Genomic DNA, 24944 nt, shown 5'->3' on the forward strand with positions numbered 1-24944 from the left:
CATATTTAACATTGTACGGCTCGGCTCATTCCTGTCCTTTTCCAGCACTGGCGCACTTTTAGCTGACTATTGGCAACGCAGGCACCCTCACACCATGGTGCAAGTGTGCCTGCACTGTAAGCAGAATTGTTTTTGTGCTGGAAGGGACACCTTACTGCATAAAAACAATCCTCAGAGGCATTTATCTCTTTCTGTGTGTGCTGCAGAAAGAGGAAACAAATTGGAGAGAAATAAATATATTTCTCTATGCTACTCCTTCCTTCTGTGGGGAGGATTAGGATTTTTACATATTCCCAGTTCTACCACTAATTTTAAATCTGGAAATGCCCCAAAATACAGGGGAGAATGTCAGAGAACGCCTACGCTCCACCCTTCCGTGTGGCAGAGTAATGCAAGGCAGCAATTTGCACTACCTTGCGTTACTCCTGATTTATCAAGCCATGTAGGTCCATGCAAGGTGGCCTTGCTTGGCTTCATAAATCTCCTTTAACTTTTGCGTCGCCCCTGTGCCCTCTAGTGTGGTGCAAGGTAGATGGAAAACCTGCCACTTTGTGCATGAGACCATGTCTTGCGGTTTTACAGTAAATTAATTAACTGTGTTACACAACCTAGAAAGTTGCTGCTATTTCATCACGATACAGTACCTCTATCCCATGCTATCTAATCTATGAACTACAGTAGACTAACGCCCTTAGTTGTGAAAAAGTGGAGCAACATCTCTGAGGTGCCACTTTTTCTGCGCCCCCCCACCGGCACCTAACAATACCATGATTGTGCCATATTTAACATATGGTGCACCATGGTGGTAGGTAGAACAATAGCATCAAAATGTTTTAAGCTACTGTGGTGCTTTGCTAGACTAACGTCAAAAATGTTGACACTAGTGTAGCAACGTACAAGGATGCCCATTGATTTAAATGGATGTGTCATTTTAATGCCTGCTAGTAGTAGGTGTTAAAAATGATGGAAAAAATGGCACAGTGAATTCTGTTAAATTTCACTGCACCATTTTTTCAGGACTCCTAGTGCCAGAACGCCCCCCTTGCATACATTATGCCTGGCCCAGGCATAATGTGGTGCAAGGGGTTAGAAAGTGATACAATGCATGCATTGCATCACTTTGTAAATATGGTGTAGGGGAAATGCCACCTTAAGGCCAAATAAGTGTAAAACAAATGACGCAAATGTGGGGCAGGGTTGCACTGGTGGCTTCTTAAATCTGGCCCTAAATATACAAAACATCAACTGCAAGCAACATTCAACAACAGCCTTCATGCTAATGCTTCTCTACCTATATATTGTCTGAGATAAAACTTTCCATATGCTTATTGAACAGGATGTGCATTTTAATTTGTCGGAAGGCCAAGGGTAGCCTGTTGCACACACACATGTCCTTGGGAACTGAGGCCCGTATTTATACTTTTTTTGCACCGAATTTGCGTCGGTTTTTTACGCAAAAACGGCGCAAACTTGCAAAATACCATTGTATTTTGTAGGTTTGCGCCGTTTTGCGTCAAAAAGCGGCGCAAATGCGGCGCTAAAAAAAGTATAAATACGGGCCTGAGTGCCTCCATCTCATCCTAATTTCCTGGGAACGCATACAATAGTTCTGGGTCCTCTGTGAAATTATAGTTTTTTTAATATGATTATGCATCCGGATGGCTACACAAAAATCAGTAGCCAGCAATGGAGTGAGTGCAGCTCCACTCTCATAACTGCTGCTCTCATTCTCTCTCATGAAGACATTACCTTGGTTTCCCAGTTAGAAAACCTTTTTAATTTTTTTACCTACTGTAGTGTGAGGTGGAAGTAATATGTGAATGGCTAATGGGGCTTGACACACAAAATATGGTCGAGGCTATTTGGAATAAGTCTAACCACTGGCAAGAGCTTGAGGTAGCACTGCAACCCATTGTTCTTTTGCTCACCAGGCCACCGTAGATGGGGCCCAGTTATATGCAAATCAGTCTTGACCCTGCTCCAACAGGAACTGTCCAGCCTGAACTGCCAAGCCAAATCCTCCTTGATCTTGAAAACAAGCAAACCAGGACCAGTTTTGCCCTAGTTATGGGCTCATCAGCCTGGTACTGCTTGGCTCCACTGACACAGTGAACATGGGACCCACCTCTTGGCAAATCTATGCCACTTAGGGCCATAAATGCATCTCACAAAAGCTGATGGCAGGCTCTATGCCTTACCACTTACAATAGCTCTGGTAGCACTCTAAACCAATGTTCATATGCTCACCATGCCATCTCAGTTTAGGCCCAGCTACACGCAAACTAGTTTTGACCCTGCTCCAATGGGTACAATCCAGCCCGAACTGCCAAGCCAGGTCCTTTCTAAACTGGAACACAAGCAACTCAGGACTCACTTCCTTACTTTCAATAAATCTGTCACTGACACTGGCATGCACACTTTCACTCACCCGTTGCTCCTCATGTTCATCACTTCCACTGACTCATCCATATGCACTCGCATACAAAACAAACAAACCATAAAGGTGGGTTCTGAAAAGCAAATTTTTATAAGCATTCTTTTTTAGTTATTTCATGTTTTTTTCCAGGGTAAAAATACAACTTTAAAAGTGTAATAGAAACTCGGACAGGAACTTTCTTGCAGGTCTACTGGCAAAGCGCACTTGATTTTTTGAGCTTGTGCACCCTGCTCTCCGTAAGAGTACCTTGCACACCCATCAGTGCAAACCAACACAGATCACTCTTGTCTTGCTTTCACTGAAGAACATCTTCTGACAATCACTTTGCAGGAGGGATGATGTACTGTAATGCTGGGGGCAGAAATATATGCCTCTTCACCACATTAAACTGGTGTTCATTCGAAACATTAATATGCTTATACATCAAACATGTCCCAAAGCTATACTTGCCATGGCTTCTCTGGGCTAGCTTTTTCTAGCATAATGTGCATATCACATATTTGGACTACCGGTTTTCTTTCCCCGGAGGGGAAAGAAGTAGTTGTAAGAGAGCTTCTATTTTTCCAATCTCATAAGTGGCCCAAACCCAGCGGGAGACACAGCTCTATACCATTGTTTATAATTGTAGCCATGAAGTATTCACAAATCCAAAAACACCATCAAAAAAAGGAGGCATCTACTTAGTTACACAGTCCAACTATATAAAACAAGTTCATGCCCTCTAGAAACAAGGAGCGTGTAGCAAATGAGTACTGCCCATTTATTCACCCTGGATGTTTTGCATTGTGGCAATATTGTTTTGGATTTTTACTGTGAGTCTCACTAGTTGAGTCTCACACATGGTAAATTCTGTGAAAATAGACAGAGAGTGCTACCCACCAGTCTTTTAAGATAAGACAGTTGCTGTGCAGCTACGGTAAGAGGCTGTGGCCTGGTTACACATGAACACATGAGTACACTACCATCTAGGTCAGCCAGTGTCTGTGTACAGGTTGCAGAAGGGACTCTTCATGGATTAGTGATGACCTACTTAAGCCCCATGGTACCAGACAGTTATCAATCCTAGGGGAAAAATGGAATCAAATGCAGATCCAAAGACACTTTTGTGATAAGTGGACTTCTAATGGCACTTTACATGTAATTAAATTCCAGGCATGTCCCTATACTGAGACACAGTAACTATTCTGCTGGCCAGCAAGAGGATCACAGGCCTTTCCACACAGTACATCCATTTGTCAGTGCTCGGCCTTGTTCTTGAGAAAGAAAGGGGTGGAGAGGAAATCTGCATGTGCTAATTACTCTTTCACACTGCGCCTGGCTTGGCATGCCCAACCCCACAGAAACCAATGAGGAAGGAGTGACCTCTAAACCCAAACATAAGGGTGAATCCCTTTTGAAGTTTTGGAAGAAGAAATCACGCAACTGTGTGAGTTGAGAGTGGGGCTGGCGCTCTCATGGAAGGTCTTTCCATAGTATAGCTCAAGGCGTCCTGTTTAAATGTCCCAGAATGCTCTGCAGAAAGGTTGAAGTAGGCTTCAAGTGCTGAAGTGTCACCCTTGGATTGATCAGGGGTACCTGCCATCTAGAATTGTCCACCCCACCTTAAAAGAGTCCTGCACAACAAGGAGGCTGTCGAGAACTGACTTAACCTGGAAGCAACCATGTCAGAGGAATGCCAGCTAGAAGAAGCCACCTGACATCACTGCAAGGATGGGCTGAAGGACTTTGACTCCAACTTTGGAGTGTTTCTTGCACCCTTTGAGGGATAGTAGCGGGATGCACCTGCTGTAGGGGAATCTGATGGATTCCAGCAGATCTTTTGTGGACTGGCCTTGCAGATGGGTGACCTCATTTAGGTGGAGATTCACTGGCTTTGCTGCTGACAAACAGGTGCCTTGCAAGATACTCAAAGCCATGGGTCATGAGGAGTGGCAGAGGGAGGGTACTCTGCTGGTGGGCTACAGAGGGGCTGCTGAGGACGCCTTGTAGCGAAGGCAGAAGCCAGGAATCCAAACAGAGGGCAGGTCCAGCAGTAGGAGCAGGAAATCTAGCTCCAAACCAAGAAGTAAATTTGGAGGCCAGAAAACTCAAAACGGTACATATTTTTCTTCTGTGGTGCACCAAGAGAGACCACGCCCAACTGCTTTAGGGAGTGTTTTGGGGGCCTTCTAGAGATGGATCAGCCTCCCATAAATTGTGTTTGGAAAGTTGCCCTGCATCATATAAGATCTTTTCTGTCAGATAGATCACAAGCTGTAATTCGTTGACAGTTTACATCAAAATCAATTTGATTCCCTGTGGGGTCCGTCAGGGATCCTCATTAATACCACTTTGTTTCATTTATATGTGTTTTCTTTGGCTAAGCTGATTCAGTCTTATGGCTCTCAGGTGCTATCCTATGCAAACGGTTCACAGAATTGTGTTACCATTTTGGAGGATGTGTATTCAATAGCCATAAATTTTAACAAATGCATGAGAGGAATCCCTGCCTGGATGAAAAATAATTGCCTCCAATTAATTGCAGAAATGACTGAGGTTATCATTTTTGGCTGCCACCTTTCGTTATGGAGCAGCAATTGCTGGCATGATATTTTTGGGACTCCACCTTGCCCTGTCAACTTTGCTAAAAATCACAAGCTGATTTTTGATCAGCAACTTTCCATCAATCTACAGGTAAGCTGTACAATTTCCCATTAGATCTGTAAGGAAACTTTACCCTATCTCCTGATGACAGGATGGAAAACAGTGGGTCTTGCCATTATTTTATCTGGGGTCAACTATTGCAATGCTCTTTATTTGAATAATAACATTGTTTTTTAAAGAAATTGCAAACTTTCCAAAATGCGACAGCTCATCTTATTTTGGATTTACTTGAATACCAAGCTGTCTCTTGTGAATTTTGTAAGTTACATTGGCTTCCAGTGAGAAAAAGAAAAGCAAGTCCCATAAAGCTTTATACAATCCGAGACTATGGCTTATCAGATTTAAGTTTCAATGGTATTCTCTGGCCAGACTGCTTTGGTCTGCCAAATGTAACCTAATCCTGGTTCCAAGAATTTGTTAGGCCAAATGGGAGGCAGATATTTTTCAGTGGCCACTGCTAAATTGTGGAGCACTCTCCCTGCCACCTACCAGGAATGGAGAATCACCAGGCCTTTAGGAAAAGGTCTCAAAACTTGGCTTTTTGCCTAATAATCTCACAAAGATTCCACATCTGGTTGCCTGGATTTTGTGGTTTCTGTGGGTTTAGCACCTTGATTCCTTTTGGTGTATGCATGCTCTATGAATTAGACTTCAATTAATTAATTTATAATTAACCTAGGGAGTTACACTGATGCCAACAGGAGAAGTTTCACAGTGTTTGAAGCACTCTAGAAGTTTATGTTTTTGTGTACAGGCTCTGGACTCCTGTTGATTAATCATGGAGCTGCAATGGCAGCTTGATAACAGTAAAACAATTACTCTAGCAGGGACTGATTTGTATTAATAATACTTTATTGGCAATGATACTATTGACAATGCAATGGTACATGTTTTAATGAAGATTATTGGAAGATGGTACCATCCGTAGAGATTTCAATGGTGTTGCATCAGAATATGTGATCATTTTTTTTTTCAATTGTGGTGGCAAACTGACAAAGCTAGTAGACCTTCTTTTATGATAGTGCCACCCATTTATGTTGTGTCTAGTACTGGTGGTAGTATTGGTGGGGTGATTGTGATTATAGAGTTCAGAGATTGTTGGGATTCTGAACTGTTCTGAGGGCGTCACCAAAGCTATTTCCATCTACCTAACTGACATATTTGAAAGTTAATGAGTAGCATTTAGTTGTGTGTGCATAATAAAATATTTTCCATTGTGTAAGCAAAAGGCAATGACTGGGTATTGATGTATTGAGTGTTGTTTGCTTTGTACCAGCAAACCACCTCCTGTGAGTAGGTCTTGGACTGTCCTGCTTCACAACCTTGAGGGAGACAAGTGCTATTATGGGGCACCTGGTTCCCGGTAAAAGGAAGATTGCAGACGTGTTACTTGTGAAGGACTCACATCCAAACCCACTAATACTCCACTTTCTAAAACAGCCACTTTGCTGGACATAGGTTTTTGTTTGTTACTTGAGAAGGAAGCTTCGGGTGTAGCCAGTATGGCACCCCAACAGACTACACCAAGCCAGAAGGCAGCAGGAAAAAATCAAGGCCAAATGTCTCTTGAGAGACAGAAAGATGATGAAGTTGTGGAGGTGGTAGCAACGTCAAGTGCTGGTGGTGCACCTCACTAGGAAAGACCATCTCTGGTGTGAAAAATGTTTTACACATCCCACAGGAGAGAAGTAAGTGAACACTTACAAGATCACATGCAATTTAATTGACTAAGGGCCAGATGTATGAAGCAGTTTTGCTGGTCGTAAATGGCCCATCGGGCTATTTGCAACTGGTAAAAGGCTTCTGGCCATGTAGCATCCTTAATTTGCCAGTCGGTAACTTGTTACAGACTCGCAAAATAAGGATTGTGAGTCGCTATTAGGAAGGGGCGTGCCAAGGGCATCCCGTCCTAATAGCGAGTCGCATGGCCATGTAAGAATGTTTTGTGACCGGGGATGCGGTCGCAAAACATTCTCAGTTACCACCAACTTCAAGTTGATGGTAACATATTCACAAACGAAAAGGGGTCCTCAAGGGACCCCTCCCCCTTTGCGAATAAGGGTGCAAACATTTTTGAAGAGCAAGCAGTGGTCCTAGGGACCACTGCTTGCTCTTCAAAAATTAAAAGAAAACGTTTCAGTTTTCTTTTTGTAATGCATCCCGTTTTCCACTAAGGAAAACGGTCTGCATTACAAAAAAAAGACTGCTTTTTTAAAAAGCAATCACAGACATGGTGGTCAGCTGCCCCTAGCAGGCTACCATCCCTGAGATTTTGGCCATTCCCAAATTAGTCGTAAATTGCCACCTGCCTCATGAATATTAATGAGGCAGGTCTCTTGCGACCCATTTGAAAATCACAAACAGTGTCAAACACACTGTATTACATCCCAGTTTGCTATTTCTTAATAGCAAATCACATAAAATTCGCTGTTTGAAAATGGCAAAACACTTTTTACATACATCTGGCCCCAGGTCCTTCAGAACTGGCATCCAGGGATCCGCTTGGTTGGCACCAGTGGAATTATGAGACACTACAGGCCACGGCACGCAAGTGAGCATACCTCACCAGAGATTCTGAGGCAGTGATGCAACGAATGGGAGGAGGAAATCTTGCTGCCAGAAGTCTGCCAAGCAGCAGAAGAGAAAGACTCCAAATTGAAGATGTTCTTCGCATACTGCAATAATAGCAGGGAGATCATTTGTTAAGGGGAAATTAACAAAAGTGTCATCTTGTGGTCAATTAGCAAAACGTAATAAAGCACCACAAGAGCTCTTCTAAAGTTTGAGAAAGTGAAGAACAGGTCCAAAAAGAGTTTAGGAAACAAGTTAAAAAAACTTTGTCAAAACATGTTTTGAAAGGAATTAACACAAACAATCCTGAAAAACGGTTCCTTGTACAAACAAACAAAACTAAAAACAGTATGTTGGCCAACCGTGGTGGGTTGAATACAAACCTTTAAAGAGTTTATTGCTCCAAACATACTCAGATTGTCTAGGTGTAATTTTGCCTTAATACAGATTGTCTTATTAAATAGTTTGGTGTGTGCGGGAATTTTTATGTTTTGGTCATATCAGAGCTATTTAAATTAAAAGTACCAATTTTCCCTGGTTTATTGCTTTGGAGTCTTTTTGTTCCAATTTAACTGCATGTTCTTATTTGAAAGCAGCAGCTAGGAATCAGGAGCTGGAAATGAATGTGGAAAATAGGGCAAAACATATTGGGACCCATGCCTTACTAAAAATTTTCACAATTTCTTGTAAGCCACAGCAAAATCTTTATGAAAGAGGCTCTTTGAGAGTCGTTGAGAGTAACTAGAAATGTAAATCTTATTTTTTTTTTCTCTACCTTTAGAAAATCATGAAAAGACTCATAAAACGATATGTGCTCAAAGCTCAAATTGATAAGGAAAGTGATGAGGTCAATGAAGGTAAGTTTTGAATACTGGTTCTAATGACTGAATAGACTTTTAGTATGGCATCAATGTGGTTTTATACTAATCATAATAATTATCGCTGAAGGGTATAATTTGACTTACCATTTAAACTATCCTACATGTTCTTAGTTATCATAATAATGCAAACATATAAATCTCAATGTAAGTCTTTTTCAAATTTTGCATGTATTATAAAAAAGAAGTAATTGTGTTTGTTTTGTAATTGGTTCAAATTAGTTATGTTTTCCTCAAAAACATTCAAGCATCAATCCCTATCTGTGCCACAAAAAATAGGTTTGCTGTTCTTGCCAAAATTTTGACGCTAGTGTAGCAAAGTGCAAGAAGGCCCATTGATTTAAATATGTGCGTCATTTTAACACCTGCTCTGAGCAGGTGTTAAAAATGACAGAAAAAATGGCGCTGTGAAATCTGTTAACTTTCACTGCGCCATTTTTTCGGGCCTCCTTGCGCTAGAGCGGCCCCATTACATACATTTTGTCTGGCACAGGCATAATGTGGCACAAGGGGTTACAAAGTGACACAATGCATGCATTGCACCACTTTGTAAATGTGGCACAGGTGGAAATGCCACCTTAACGCCACATTTGCAATAAGAAAAATGACACAAATGTATCGCAAGGTGGTGCTAGGGGCTTCTTAAATCTGGCCCTAAGTGTCTACAGTTTAAATGCTGTGCCCATACACCGAATGATTTTTTTAGCATTCACTGTTGAAGAAAATCCTTAGTTAGCTAGGGTCCCTTAGGTAGCTCATTAGATTTTGGAGATTTGCGATATATTATTCACCCTTAATACAATTCAAAGTGAAATGCTAATCTCTGTTTTATGTTAAGTTCAATAACCCTATCATTCCCATCTAAGGAACAGCTGCTTCTTAGGCAGACTGTCATGTGTTTCCCCACTTTATGAAATGGACCAGGATTTCTGGCGTTATAGAAAGACTATACTCATTTATAGAAAAAACAACATTTGAGTTTCAGAGTGCCCACAATTATTTATACTGCTATTCAAAAACATCTGTATTTCTACTAGGAAGATATTTCAAATGACATTTCTAGACACTGAGCATAAAATGGTTACATTTGTTTATACTGTAGGCACTATATTAACAATTGATTCTCCAATAAATGTCCCCACAAATTACTCATACAAAACATTTCTTTTTATGGAAAACCTATATGCATATATTTACTTTTTCGAGTACCCAAGATATCTACAAAACATGTGCACACCCGCTCATACCCCTGTGGCGCATCGTGAACCCCAATGAAGTCAGAAATATGCTCCAGAGTAGTAATTCCATGAGGTCACATTTCTAATTTTCAAAGACAAGACATTGTGAATCCGACCTAGCATCCGTATTGGAAACTTGCAATTACACAGTTATCTATGTTTTCCTTGGCTCTGTGCTGATAGAGTACTTGAGTCTATGTTGGTTTTGCTTTTTGATGTACGTGTGGCATCTTGGGGCATTGCTACACTGTGGGCCTAATTCATAAAGGTAACATTACACTTCATGTAAGTTTAGGATTGTTTGCTATTCACAAAGGGAGTTTTGAGTAGTATCTCTACAAGTGTGAAGTCTTTGCACGCATCTTTTTATGTGCAGAGACTGCACACTCATAAAGATACTACGTGTAAATACCTTTGTTAATAGAAACACATTGAAAACTTGCAGGAAAGTGTACTTTTACCTTTGTGAACTAGGCCTTGAGTGTTGCTTCTATAGCACATGGAACCTGAGTACTTTTTCTCTACTCTCACTTCCTCGCAGTAACATTATAGTGCCTTCATAAAAAGAACTACTGCTATTTTTATTTCAGTTAGTAATGGTACAGGCATTGGCTATATTCAATGTAGAATGTGATGAACCTTTTTATGCAGATAGGAAACCGTCCTCTTCATTTTTTGTGACTATTTTCTTTAATACATTTCAGGTGAACTGAAAGAAATCAAACAAGATATATCGAGTCTTCGTTATGAACTTCTGGAAGAAAAATCACACAATACTGAAGATCTTGCAGAACTTATAAGAAAGCTGGGGGAGAAACTTGCAATAGAGACTGGACTGCTAGACAGCAACAGATAACCCACCCTATTTATGTTTCAACCAAATCCAATGATCCAAAGCCATAATCTCTCCTACAATAGAAGGAATATTGTACATATCAGATGTGGATTTTATATTTAACCCACTTCAAATATTCTGTAATTTTACACACTATCTCACAGTGGCAGTCAATACATTACTTACAGTACAACTAAAACTTAAACCAATATATATTTTTTCTCTACAAGGCAAGAGTATTGTATTCAGTCATAATATTGCTTTCCAAAGACAGTCAGTAAATCTATTTGTTTGAAAAATACAACATAGTAGATTTGCTGAAATTCGACCATCCAAATCAAAGTTGTCTATCTTTGTTATAAAGTTTGCAAATGTGAATTTATGTTATCTGGTATAACCTCATTATTTCACGGAGCCTGTCATGTGATAAATATACAGGTATATTTTTGAGTGGGCCATATGGGAGGGCTTAAATATCTAAGGCTACTTGGGTCACACACACAATAATGGTCTACCATGATGCCCCAATCTTAACATTTCACTTACTATTTGTCAGAGTGGTGTGAGATGTATAATGCAGATGGGATCAAAACATAATTCGTTGCCTGATAGTTGTGCACCTTATTTTGGTTCAACTCTGACCCAACATGTCTACAACAATACAGGGTCTGCAACAATCAGCTGTGCCCTTCAATGTACACTGTCATCCCGCAGACACCATAGCTCAAGGATCAAATGGCTGTAGTAATCTTAAGGCATATGTTGTTGCATGTAATTTGCACCAATGTGTATTCAGGAGTTGATCACATATTATCAGGAGAGGCTAACATGATAATTGATGCATTTCAAAGTCTGAGACCCAAAATTATACAAGATTCCTTTAATAAGTGAGTCACAGGCATGTGCCTCAAAAAATGAATGTGCGGTCTTCACAGTTGATTGGCCTTGGTAACTTCTTTATAAAAGTGTGTGGAATGTCTACTCACATGTTTTTTTGAGAACGTAGGGCATGATATATTAAGGTCAGGGTGTAATCCAGGCAGTGGTTTTGCACATCAACTAGTTTGAGACATGACCTTTACTTTGCACTGCATCTGATGTACTAATTAATCACAGTTAAAATGCCAAATGTCACAAAAGGTCTTCTCTCTTTAGTATGTATGAGGCATGAGTTGCGAATACATGGGTGGAGACCTATATAGCACATCAGACATCCATCCCTGTCTTTGCATTCCCTGAATCCAAATTCTTTTTCAAGTAGTCCCTGCCTCTTGTAGGGGTAGGCTTTACTTTCAAAAATAAAAGATGGCAATCAGGGAGTGCCACTGTGGTGAGCATCTAGAGGTCTACTCTGCGACGGTGTGCTCCCCCAGAGCTGAAGTTACCATTCTCTTGTGGACAGTTTCCACTTTTCGAATCTGTTACCACCAGTGTTTAATTTGTAAACACAAAGGTGCCGGTGCCCAAAGCCCTACTCTTAAACATGCGGCTGCTGCAATTAAATGTGGGAACAGGGAATTCTGAGGCGGCGTAATCCTGAAGCCATCTCGGGCCTCTTCAATGCATTTAAAGACGCTCCCTCCCCCTTCTGCTCACTCTAAAAGCTTTCTGCTTTCTTCCTTTGTGACGCTTTTTCGTTTTTTCCGTACTCCGTCTTTCCCATGTTCATTTGCTCGCAGCAAATGCTTGAGGCAGAAGAATAAGCCCCGGCCCTCAAAAATAAGTGCAGGTGCTCAGCATCGGAAACAACAAGCACAAATTAAGCACTGGTTACCACCACCTTTTGGGTCTTGGTAACTGAAGTGTTTGCAACCACAATTGCAGTCTCAAGTGGTTCATACGTTGCATACAGACTTACACACGAGAGGGGATGCCCAGTACATAACTTCTTTCTTTTGTGAGACTGTCCGGCTCGCAAAAGACAGTTTCGGATTTGAAAAATACTTTTCCACCTCACAATGGGTCTTCAATATCATGCAATGGCTGTGAGATTGCAAATTGTAAGCTTTTTGAACAGGAAACAGTTTCATACTTAACAGAATCTTGATATTATAAAAATATCGAACCGAAAAAATATGACTTAGTCACACGGCCTCTATATGTGAGTCTTTCTATGTACTGTGGTTCAAGTAAAAACACCTCTTTTCGGGCCAGATGTAGCAAACGGTTTGCGAGTCGCAAACCTGAGTTTGCTATGCAGAAATGCATTTTGCGAGTCGGGATCGACTCGCAAAATGCATTTCAGAGTCGCAAATAGGAAGGGGTGTTCCCTTCCTATTTGCGAGTCGCAGTGGTATGCAACTCTATTTCGCGGTCGCAAATGGAGTCGCAGTTACCATCCACTTGAAGTGGATGGTAACCCACTCGCAAACGGGAAGGGGTCCCCATGGGACCCCTTCCCCTTTGTGACTGGACCCCAAAATTTTTTTCAGAGCAGGTAGTGGTCCAAGGGACCACTACCTGCCCTGAAAAAATCTGAAACAAAAGGTTTTTTTTTTTTAAGTGCAGCTCGTTTTCCTTTAAGGAAAACGGGCTACACTTGAAAAAAAAAGAAAACTGCTTTCTTTAAAAGCAGTCACGGACATGGAGGTCTGCTGACTACAGCAGGCCTCCATACCCGTGAGTGCCCATAGTCGCTATGGGGCCGCAATTTGCGACCCACCTCATTATTATTAATGAGGTGGGTCTATGCGACCCCATAGGGACTCGCAGAAGTTGTCTGAGACACCTTTCTGCATTAGGTTTTGCGACTCGGAAATTGCGAGTCGCTCGGAGTCGCAATTTACGAGTCGCAAATCCTATTGTTGCTACATCTGGCCCTTCGTTTGAAAGAAATTCCCATGCAGATAGTAAAGGTTACACAATATTCAGTACCCCGAGGTGGGTTGGGCATTTCATTGCAATGCATTATTCCTTTTAATGATGAGTGTTTTACCATTAAAACCTATGTACTTCGGTACTTACGTACTGTATGAAAAGAAATTCTATTTCATATAAAACATCAGATGAATATTATATACACCAACACAAGAACACCCCCTTACAAAATATGAAACTGTTACCTGTGAACTCTGCTATGATATGTAGCAATTTTAATCAAAATTAATAATTTCAGAATTTTACAATCTTGCAAGCTAAACAAAATGCCAATCATTTTTTACTTTTAACAGTTATGTCATTTGACTATCAATTGAAGGGCAGTTAAATGATGAATAAACAATGTATTCTTTCCCCAGTTGTTCTAAAAATGCCACATAAACAATGAAAATATAATTGTTATTTAAAAAGGGGAGCACAAAAGAACATTGCATAACTGTTTTTTTTTTTATAGAACATATAGATATGTGCAGATTCAGGCCCATATTTATACTTTTTTAGTGCCGCATTTGCGCCACTTTTTGACGCAAAAACAGCGCAAACTTTGCACTGTTTTTTCGTCAAAAAGTGGTGCAAATGCGGCGCTAAAAAAAGTATAAAGATGGGCCTCAAGGTTTTATCTTTGATGCATAATTCAGGATATAGGGGGTTATTCCAACTTTGGAGGAAGTGGTAATCCGTCCCAAAAGTGACGGTAAAGTGACGGATATACCACCAGCCGTATTACGAGTCCATTATATCCTATGGAACTCGTAATACGGCTGGTGGTAAATCCGTCACATTTGGGATGGATTACCACCTCCTCCAAAGTTGGAATAACCCCCATAGTGTTAATAAGTTATTATGGGCCTGGTTTAGAGTTTGGCAGATAGAATACTCCATCGTGATGGACATCCCTTCCACCATATTACAAATGCCATCAGTAGAAAGAACTAAACAACAAGTAAACAATTCCGTTCGGGCTATACCAAATACTATCAATCAACAATTTTGCACTCCTATGTCATAACTATATGTGAAGTGCCAAGGATGTCTTTGTTCATGCTTAATAAATTCATTGTTGAGTTAATTTGTCAGCATTGCCCAAATTTAGAAGTTTGGTGTAGTTACCTTTCTGATTTATCCAATCAAAGTGAATGCTTTTCAGGGAATGAAGGTGTGCAGTTAGGAGAGAAATTAAATAAGTTATGAAGTCTGAAATTTACATTTTGTGGTGTTGTATTCTGGTAGCTTAGTGGTCTTTGTGTTGGTATATTTCAGGCTTTGTACCTCAGCTTGAATTTACTTGACTGCTTTTGCAGAGGTGGTTTTATTCCTCTATGAGCCTGAACACATCAGATATCAGAGGCCTTGATGGGCTGCCACATTGTTGGTCCTAATAAATGGCAGCTAGTCCTGGTCTGAACCACCACACTTTTAATTAACATGCCTTGTTAAAAGAGAAATGAGCAGAAGGCATAAGCAATTGAGGCCTATGTTACATTTTTGTACGCTTAGTGCCTCATCAAGCATGGTGTTTGTATGTTGTCTGTTTTTCAAGGATGGTATTAGCAACGTAAAAGAGGCAACCACGGCAGTCACACGGGCAAAGGATGCAAGTCTGATGAAAGAGCAGGAACAGTGGGAACAGGAGGATATGTACTAAGAGCAGATATATGTAAAACAGCATTACTAGTATGCTGCTTAATCCTAGAGTATGAACTGGGCAAATGCGCAATCATTCCAGAGAAAGGCATGGCTGGGAATAGTTCACCTATATATACAGCAAGAATTAATGTTTCAGGAAAGCAAGGCTTGTAGTGATTGAGGAAAACTTTTCCACTACCACCCACAACAGAATTAACCTGCCACAAAACGAAGTAATGTTCAGAAATCCTGAGAGGAATTTACCAGGAACCACATTCATATGTTTGGTGACATCTTGTGGAGGAAGCCAGAGCTGTGATTCGTGAATTGCCTGTCAATGCAGGAGCAATACATCAGAGAATCATTGTATTGTATAGGGGATTCATGGTAGATTTAAGATGTGTCATTGAACCTTAGGTTTAAGAAACACCTTTGAATTGAGAAATGCAGCGAATCCAATTGAAGCCATATGTTAATATCCAATAGTATTTGGATGCCCCACCACTACACACCCTCTGTAATTTATCACTAACTGTGAACATTAGATTTCATTCTCGATTTGGCGAAAGCCTCTGAGATCTTTGAATGTGCACAGGATGTGGTTATACAAGTAGAAGTGTGAGATGCTGTCAGAGGTAACTCACGTTTATGGATATTTAACATGAAAAACAACAGTAGTCGCTCTTGTGATAGATGGAGAGCCAGGAAGATAAAACACTCAGGGTAAATAATAGACTGCAAGTGGGATTTAATTCACAGAACAAGTTTACTTTATTACATTTTACAGTGACACTCACATGGAAGTATAATACAGGGTAGACGTCCTAAAGGCCATGCGAACATGCCTTCTGCGACCACTGATGGGATTAAAAAATAGGTAAATTCCAAATTCTCTAAAACAGGATGATGGTCTCATTAGTCACATACAGTGGGGCCAGCAGTTCATGAGAGACATACTCATCTTCTTGTTCTCCCACTTTTGGACAGAGACACGATCAATGATGGGAAAGGTAAATATGTTTTCTTAGCATATGAAAAAAAACAGAAAAGAAAGCAGAGTAAACAAGAGCTAGAGAAGAAAATCAACCTTGTCCCAAGGAAGGCTAAACAATATAGATTTTAATACGAATAAAAACAGAGCCTCTCAGTGGAGCTTGAATTCAATTAGGTCTCTCACAAACACAATCCCCTCACCTGGGGCGGCCAGGTCATCAGTAATTCTCCCAGAACTTCCAGATAAATCTGCTACTTCAAAACAATTGCCTTAGCTTTCTTTCCCACACAGGCATAAACCAGGTCAACTTTAGATCATCACATGGCAATTCATTTCAAGGATTATTAGTCATGAGAAGTATTTGGAGACCAGGGCCCTTTTTATGAGTATTATGAAATTTGCTGCACAGACACTCAGGGTCGGAAACCTATGATTCTGGGCGGTATCCACACAACAAATTCTAGTGATTACAAATGTTTCACAAGAATGGAGAATAACTGCTTGGACCCAGTAATACCAGGTTCTTTTCTAAGCAGTTTTGCGACCCTGCTTTGATCAGCGCAGGTGTAAACTGAAGGACCGGTTGAGGGTGAAGGAGTGAGTTGAGAGCATAGTTGTGAATTGCAGGTTTGTGCCTGTGGGATGGGGGCATTGTCTCCCCACGACATACTGCTGCAGAGGCCTGGTCGGGACCAGCCTGTGATACTGCCCTTCATCCTATGGCAGTAATGACTGGCTTGGTGTCTTTGCGACCCGAATGATCAAAGCAGGAGTTCTGTGAGGATTGCAAGATGTGGAATTATCGCCTCAGATTAAATGTGACAGCTCATAATGAGGGCCCAGGTGTGGATGTCTTGCACACTGACCTGGCGCTCCCCAGCCACTCCCGACCTAATAATACCATACACATGTGAATTATCTTACTGCAATCTAATTTTAGTTCCCAGGCCACATAAACGATGTAAAAAAATATTTTAATGTTACAGGAATCCATTCATACTGCACAATCGGAATAAATATAGCAATAAACTCAAACATTCAACACTGGTTAAACCTGGCGATCGCAGTGCCTGGCTACACAAGAGATAACTCAGATACAATACCTGTACAACACTTGTATTCGAACTGTCTTGCCTCTTTTTGTGGCCTTTCTTTAACGTCATATGTGTAACTCCATTTCAGAAATATATTGGCATGTGTACAACCAAGTTATAGAGCTGTGTGCTTGCAGACTAGAATAAGCAAAATAATGTCCATACATAATGAGAAATAATGACAAAAAGAAATATGACACAGCCATCCTCGACTGTCATCAGCACCATAGAATGTCATAATGGCAACGAGTTAAATTATATTAAATTCTGGGGTGGTGGTCAGGTTCATATTGAGACAGAAATTAGGCATGGGCACTAAAATAAAAGTTGCACCCATTGGTGAATTAGATAGCTAAAAAAGTGGGCCACGTTTGCCAATTCGAGCTGTTTTGAATTTGTAAAAACATGATGCATAAATGTTTTGCAAGATATGAAAGACTGCATTGATTAGGTTTGCTGAAGGCAATGTTTGTTTTAATATCAAGAAATTAACAGTAAAAACATCTGATCATATAACAAACCCACGAACAGGCAAAAACCTGTCCACACACTGAATTGTCAGACCAGACCTTCGGGCACTGCCTGATTGCCCTAGTCTGACCATTGTGCTTTTAATTTGCAACCAAGTGTTGATTACATATTACATATAAGAACAGTGCTCAACTTTCTCCTATTTTCGCAGTAGTTAGTGCAGTTTGTCTTATTGGTTGTGTAGCAGCGTCTGATTAAATTCATTATAACGGATTAGTCAATTCATGTATATTTTGCTCCCATGGCTTGCCATAATTTGGGCACACATATTAATGATCATGATTTATATGAGTAATGATTCAGAGAAGTGCAGAGTGCTAGTATTACAAACGAATTCACTGCACAGGGGACTGCAGTTGCTCAGCTTAGCTTAGCTCCTGGCAAGTCAATTCAGATAAACCTGATTCACCTTCACTTGTTGCTAATTCATCTGCATGAATTGTGTTATTTGTGTTGTGTTATTTGGACTAACGATATTAGTAAAGAATGACTTGAAATTGAAAGGCCATATAACTTCCTGCTATGGACTATTGAGGGAATGCAGTGTTAGCAGGAACAGAGCAGAAGACATACATGTGTGTGCATTCTGACAAGCACAATTTGTCTCACTAACAAACACAATATTGCCACTTGCATGGCTGAGATTAGTGTATATTTTGTTACTCATGTAATACAAAACATGGGTCACACCTATATTCTCCATGCAAGAGGTGCAGACTAAAGAAATGTGTGTGTATCTCTGTGTGTATGTGTGCGTGGGTGTCAATGGGTGGGTGTTAAATTTCTTACTTTAGTTTCAGAAATTCTAAGGGAAATTCAGGTGTTCATTATGGTGTGTGTTAACATATCTTTATTGAAAGGTATTTCATTAGATTATGGTGTTCTTAAGGTTTGTTATTGCTACGCCCAATACACTGTGACTTGTTTTTAAAAACCGTGAATGTAAATAAGTTTTATCAGTTGTTTACATCACTTTTTATCTTCCTATTTGTTTAGTGATTTTATATCAAGCTACCACCATCATAACATCACCTTGTTTGTTGATGGTGCATTGACATTAGCACACTCGTGTTCAGATGAATAAATATTCATAAATCAGATTAATAGAATATTCATAATTTAAAAAGCTCTTCTAATGATAGGAAAAGAAAACCAAATGGTGTGCATCGTGGAAAAAGGGACTGCATGTCCATGAGGAAAATTAAAAATGGTCTGCCTAATCTTTCAAAACCTTACTACTTTTTATGTATCTTCCCTGATAAAAATGTTTTTATAACTTTCCATTATTGCTTTGAAGTTAAGTAAGTATGACAGCTGGCAGCAATATGACCTTTTATAGTGAGCACTAGTCCTTTTAACACATTAGTGTTTGTGTATCTTGGCCGAATCCTTCCGTGTTCCACGTGTTTCACTCCACATGGCACTTCTCAAGGTAGACCTTGTCAGGACTGTATTCTTTGATTGCCATGCTGATTTTCAAGTGTTGTACAACATCTTTAGCTAACATAAGCCCCTACCTTAAATTCTCTTACCCTAATTATAAATACATGCACTATAGGATTTTGTAATTGTGGCGATTAGAAATCACGCCCTTTATAGATCAAACTAGTCTCTACATCTTTACAAATTCATTAATGTACCATGTAAAGGTATGATGAAACATGTTTTATTTATTGTGTAAACACAGTAAGAACTAAATAGGGATTTCTTTGCATCTTAGAAATGCTTTATATTTCTGAACCAAAATAAAGGCCCACTTCTATTGTTGTCTCAAAGAATGTGTTGATTTGCCAATGTAAGATGCAACGTATTTTCCCAAAAACAAGCAAATATAGTGAAAATAAAAATGTTATAATTTGACTTACCTGATGAATTTTGAATTTTCACATGAATTTGTATTTTTGCCATTCAAAATGCTTAAAATAAGCATTTTATATTGCACATGTTTATATATTGTTATTGGTTTTCTGACATGAAAGATAGTCAGTTCTACATTAGCAGATTATGGCATTTACCTGAGATAGCAAAGGTTGATTTTCCAAGAAGTAAAATGGCACTGTACGCTCTCCAACCATCTGTTTAGTAACCTTGTATGCTACATGTTTCAAACGCTTGTTTTGGAAGGATGCCCTTTACAAAAATACCAATTGCTCTTGAGGAAGAACTTGAGAAGATCAGATCAGAACAAAATGTTCCTTACATTTTCATTCTGAGCCCAGAGCCTTTGAAATAAAAAGTTACCTATTAAATGTTCATAAAAGATAAAGTCGCATTAATGTACACAAACGTGCCATTCATGAAAACAAAACGTGTTTAATAATTCTAGGTATTTCGCTAATAACATTCCGTCATTTTTCTTACAAAGAATTGTGACTGAAGCACCAATACTACAAAGAAAGATAAAATGACCCCTTTTCTCCGAACTAATACATCCTTCGTTTAAAATATATTGTTTATGTTTGGGCTAACATTTTAAATTATGAGGATTACAATTTTAAGTAGAGGTCTTTTCTCAGTAGACCATTCCATAACATAAGACACCATAGTAAAGCTGATGGAAAATCTCAGAAGGACACAAGATAATTTTAGCAGCCGGTCATTTTATATCTCTTAGTAGTATTGTGGCTGTTTTAATAACTAGGAGAGACTATGGCATCAATTTGCCAAATACAATGTGGCTCGCTTTAATAAACTTTCTACTATGTTGTTTAAGTTGCCAGCAAACTGTTATAAATGATTTACTGGTTCTAAAGGATTTATATATAGAGTGCATCATAGAATATAATTCCTTATGAGTTTTAAGCCAAAGTGTCTATATTTAATGAAAATGGGTATGTAAATATATGAATTATAGTTTCTTTTCATTAAAACCAATATTTTACCAATCATGTGTGTTTCTGACTGGTGACTTTGTTTTGATGTTAGTGCATCAAATAGATGATCTAATCGAAATCGAAATGAAGAATGTAACATTGTTAAGAGTTTGCATGCACCAGTTTGCGTTACTGTGTATGCACCATATGGCCATATTATCAAACGGCCTTTCGTAATTTAAAAACTGGTGGGAGGCCAAGAAGCCATCAGTCAGCAGACATCTTCACTTCAACCATCTTATGGAACTGTCCACCATATGTGGAGGTCCTAGTCTGCTTAGTGGGCCATTCTCTACTGTGATCCGCTGTTCTGTCTCTCAGGGTCACCAGGTTAAGGGTTTTGATGATAGTGCAAGATGAGGTTCCACCATTGGAAATTAGGTCACCCCCCTACCGCTACCTCTGAATGAGGTGGGGGAATGACAAACTTGGCAGGCTGTGAGCCCTGCCAATTTATATCAGGATTCCTACTCAGTCAAAACGGAAGCCTCCCCTTTGTCAGGTCTGCAGACCCATCCTTAAACAACAAACACATACATACAAGGCTTTGCTTTTCCTGGATTAAGACTCTTGGGTCCTGTAGGAATGGGTCACTGGGTTGAGGGCTCCGACAGTGGAGCTAGCTGAGGCTACAGCCTTTGAGTCCATGATAGTTTCTTTCACCTCTCAATACAATGGTGAGGCTCCTTCTCACTCAAACCCTAAATGACCCCCTTGATCCCTTGTGCATATATTCTGTCTGTATAGCTTTTCCAAATCTATAAACACAAACAGACTAGATTCTGCTTTAATTGGAGTTACTTAAAATAAAAAGCAGCAATGGCAAATTGTAGGCTTGCACTGCTGATGGCATCAAAGCAGTGGTCAAGTACACATTTCCATGAACTAGGTGCAATGCAGAATAGTGGTAAGCAGAGAACATCTCAAGAGAACGTCAATGTCAGGCAGTAAGCATGTGAGAACATTCCTTGGACAGGGTTACTCATTAGGGAAATCAGAGGAGTCCACAGATGCAATTCAGTCTGTTGGGGCCTAATGTGCATTCCACTTTGGAAGAAGAGGTGAGGAGGGTCCTCTCCACAGCATGGGGCTCTTATTAAGCAATGAAGCAGGTGGCCATGAACTCAGGATCAAAGGCAAGGCACATGCCATCTACTCATCATGGCAAAGGAAAATACACACAAAATTAATGAGAGAGAGAAAGTGTAAGCCTGATGAGATTTATGAAACAAATGAGTACATAAGGGAACTACTTGGAATTAGGGATGCAGTGAGCACAATGGTTTTCTTATTTTATGTAATCTGAGTATGTTTTCAGTTCAGTTATTTACTGTATATATATTGGAAGTGCATTTATCTTAAGATTCTGTTTGGTTTCTGTAGGACAGTACACTGTATGAGTACTTTTATGCAGAGAATGCTCTATTGCTAGCCAGAGCTGACATACTTGGTAATGTTATCATGCAATGTTGGGCTTGTGCCAGGGCCGAACTGTGGAACAAAAAGCAGCCCTGGGAAAAAATATTCAAACAAGCCCTGCTCCCTTCCTATTATTGCTTCCTTACTATATGTCTCTCCCATCTATTCTCTCTCCTTCTCTCTTCTCTCCTCCCTTTCTCTTTTCCCCTCCTCTCTCACTTTCTGCTTCCTGTGCTGCTGCAATTAATCTTCTTGTGCTGTGAAAATGACAGAGGTATTCTATTGTGATGTCACATTTAAAGAGAATGGGTTTTTGACACAGAATTTTTACATTTGATCTTTACTCAGTCACACAAAAACGACTGCTAAAGATAAAACAAACAGAGAAAATAGCAATGCAATTAAAAGACATGACAACGTGTAATTCATAGGAGTATACTGTTGGAGGCTGGTTATTAGTAGAAGTAAGTATGCACATACCACTAGCAATAATGCTCCAGACAGAGTTAGGCTCAATCAAGATCACAAGTAATTAGCCCCAAGCTCAACTCTTAGTAGCTTGGAAATGAGCAGACAGGCTTAATTTAGGAGACAGGAATGTAAAGCATTTAAATACACCAATACAGAAAATAATTGAGATACAACACACAATGAAAATCCCTTACTGATTTATAAAAATACGAAATTTTGGATGTTGATAATGATACCAAAACAACAAAAATCCAATATAGGAAACCAGAGATATGATTTTTTAAAGACTAAAAGTATAAAGTAGCATTTAAATGCAATTAGTATTCAAAGGGATGGTTGCACTGGAGTGTGACACAGTCAAGAGTTCCAGCCTTCCACAATGTAGCACTTTTACACTTACTTCCAGATGTTTTTAGTGATGCAGGAAAGTGGTTCACAACCCCAATCCAAGTTTCCAGCATCTCTCAGTTGCTCCTTGGGACACTGGTACTATAATTTCAACAAGGCACCTGGCCAAATCCTGGCAAATCCACTGGACCCACTGCAGGCTAGGGACTTGGGTAGAAATTGGTGCTAGGAAGCTCTTTTAACCAGTTGCTTTCAGGGAATCCATACCTGAGTCCTTTTAAAAGCAAGGCCAAGTCCTTTGGACTGTTACTGCAGTGTGCAACAGGAGCAATACTTCAGTCTGCAGTCCTCTGGGTTGCAGACCAGGGTTCAGCAGAACCTTCTTTTTTTGTGGTTTCAGGCAGCAGTTCTGAATTCCAATGCAGATCAGCCACTTTTATTCAATCATCTTGGGGGACAGTCAGTCAGCATATTTGTCAAATGGGCTTCAGGGTGCCACCCAAAGGTATGACATCTTCCTTCACCGAGTGGCCTCTTCTTGTCCCAAAAAAGCACTGCACTTTAACATTCCAAGATGGATGATTTTCCTCCAGAGGAGTAAGATCTGGCTAAACCAACCCCTAGTGAAGCTCATTTCCATTAACTCCCCCTCTGGACATCTGCAAATTCCTTTCTTAAGCCCACCATCTACCTGTGAGATACAGGGGAGAGAGGGCTGGTCTGGTTGCATTCCGTTCTGACTGGCTTCCATTTGAAACCCCAGCTTGATTTACCCAGCCCCCTTCCTGGCCTGGCTTCACAGTCTGCCTATGTCCTCCATCAGATAACCTCTGCTCAGTGCAGGCCACTTATCACCTCATCAAAGCAGCCTGGATAATCCTGTGAGGGGTGACAAATCAGGAGAGACCACTAGCGTAATGGGATTTGGCTTACAGCAAAGAAAGTAACTTATTTCCTGTATCAGTTATGATAACTACAACAACAGGAAGTTGGTGCATTTATCATGACCATTCATTTGAGTCCTTTCATGGGATTTTTAGCTTTTCCTAGCCATACTTAGGCTTATGGAACATATTTCCATTTTAGCCTATGAAGCTAATTTTGTACAATAGGGGAAAATGAAAGGTACAGTTTTTTTCTCACTAGGGCATATAAAATATATGTTATAATGTCCCTGCTTATAGTTACATGGCACATTACCCTACGGCATCTAGGGGAGACCTTGGGGGCTACAGATATGTAAAACTAAGGTAGGTTATTATTTTGAAAGTACCTTTAATTCTAAAGTCGAATTTGCATACATTTTACTTTTTAAAGACAGTCTGCAAAGCAAGGCTGCCTTTAGAAATGACAGCAGGCACACATCGGTGCACACTCTAGTGCAGGAAATTTACTGGGACTCTAAACTTTCCTGGCCTATTATGTACTAGGGACTTATAGATAGTTTGATCTCCTTTGCCCTATTATCTACAAAGGACTTATATGGGTCCGGTATGCCAATTGGATTGATAACATTGGACCATATACCTTTTATTCAGACCACTGGCCCTGAGCCTGTTTAACAGAGCCCAGGGCAAAGTCATGGTCAGTTACCATCAGTATCAGTCAGAAACATTGGAGTGAACATGCTAAAAGGGTGATGTTCTCACAAATACTAACTGGCTATAAATATTGTTTTCTCAATTCAGTAGAAAACATGCAAAAAAGAAGAAAGCAGGCTATTAAAAGCAGCTAAAAAGTCCAAAAAGGTGCCTTTAAAAATATATACTGCCAGTAGTGAAAGTCTCAGGTTTATCAAGTAAATCTGGTATTTACAGAATGCAGGTAACTTTTTTAAATATATAGAAACCACTGAATCTTTAGTGCTTTATCTAGTTTAATGCAATATATGTTAAAACCAACCAGTTAAAAATAGTTTCCCCCTTGATCTATAATTTCAAACATAGCAGGAGAGGCTGAAGTTTGATTAGGTCACTGATGTAATCAAGCCCCAGCTCTGCGTCGTGACAGTGGAACCTCTAGAATTCTTCTAATTAACCCACTCTCAATCGTCTGCTTAGGTAAGTAATGTTTCATGCCCCAGAGGCCAGCACCTTAGGTAGCAATTGA

The 24944-nt window shown here is 40.0% G+C and overlaps 1 protein-coding gene across 3 annotated transcripts in view; it reads left to right on the forward strand.

Moving 5' to 3' along the window:
- TRPC6 (transient receptor potential cation channel subfamily C member 6) overlaps positions 1-10705 on the forward strand; it is a 401605-nt gene extending 390900 nt beyond the window's left edge. For all 3 annotated transcript variants that reach the window (XM_069202381.1, XM_069202378.1, XM_069202380.1), the window contains 2 exons: positions 8433-8508; positions 10472-10705. In XM_069202381.1, coding sequence (XP_069058482.1) covers positions 8433-8508; positions 10472-10623 — 228 coding nt within the window. In that variant the 3' untranslated portion in view covers positions 10624-10705. The remainder of the gene's footprint in view (positions 1-8432; positions 8509-10471) is intronic.
- Positions 10706-24944: the final 14239 nt, after the last annotated feature.

This window comes from Pleurodeles waltl, chromosome 8 (assembly GCF_031143425.1).
Source record: "Pleurodeles waltl isolate 20211129_DDA chromosome 8, aPleWal1.hap1.20221129, whole genome shotgun sequence".
In the NCBI taxonomy this organism is placed as follows: domain Eukaryota; kingdom Metazoa; phylum Chordata; class Amphibia; order Caudata; family Salamandridae; genus Pleurodeles; species Pleurodeles waltl.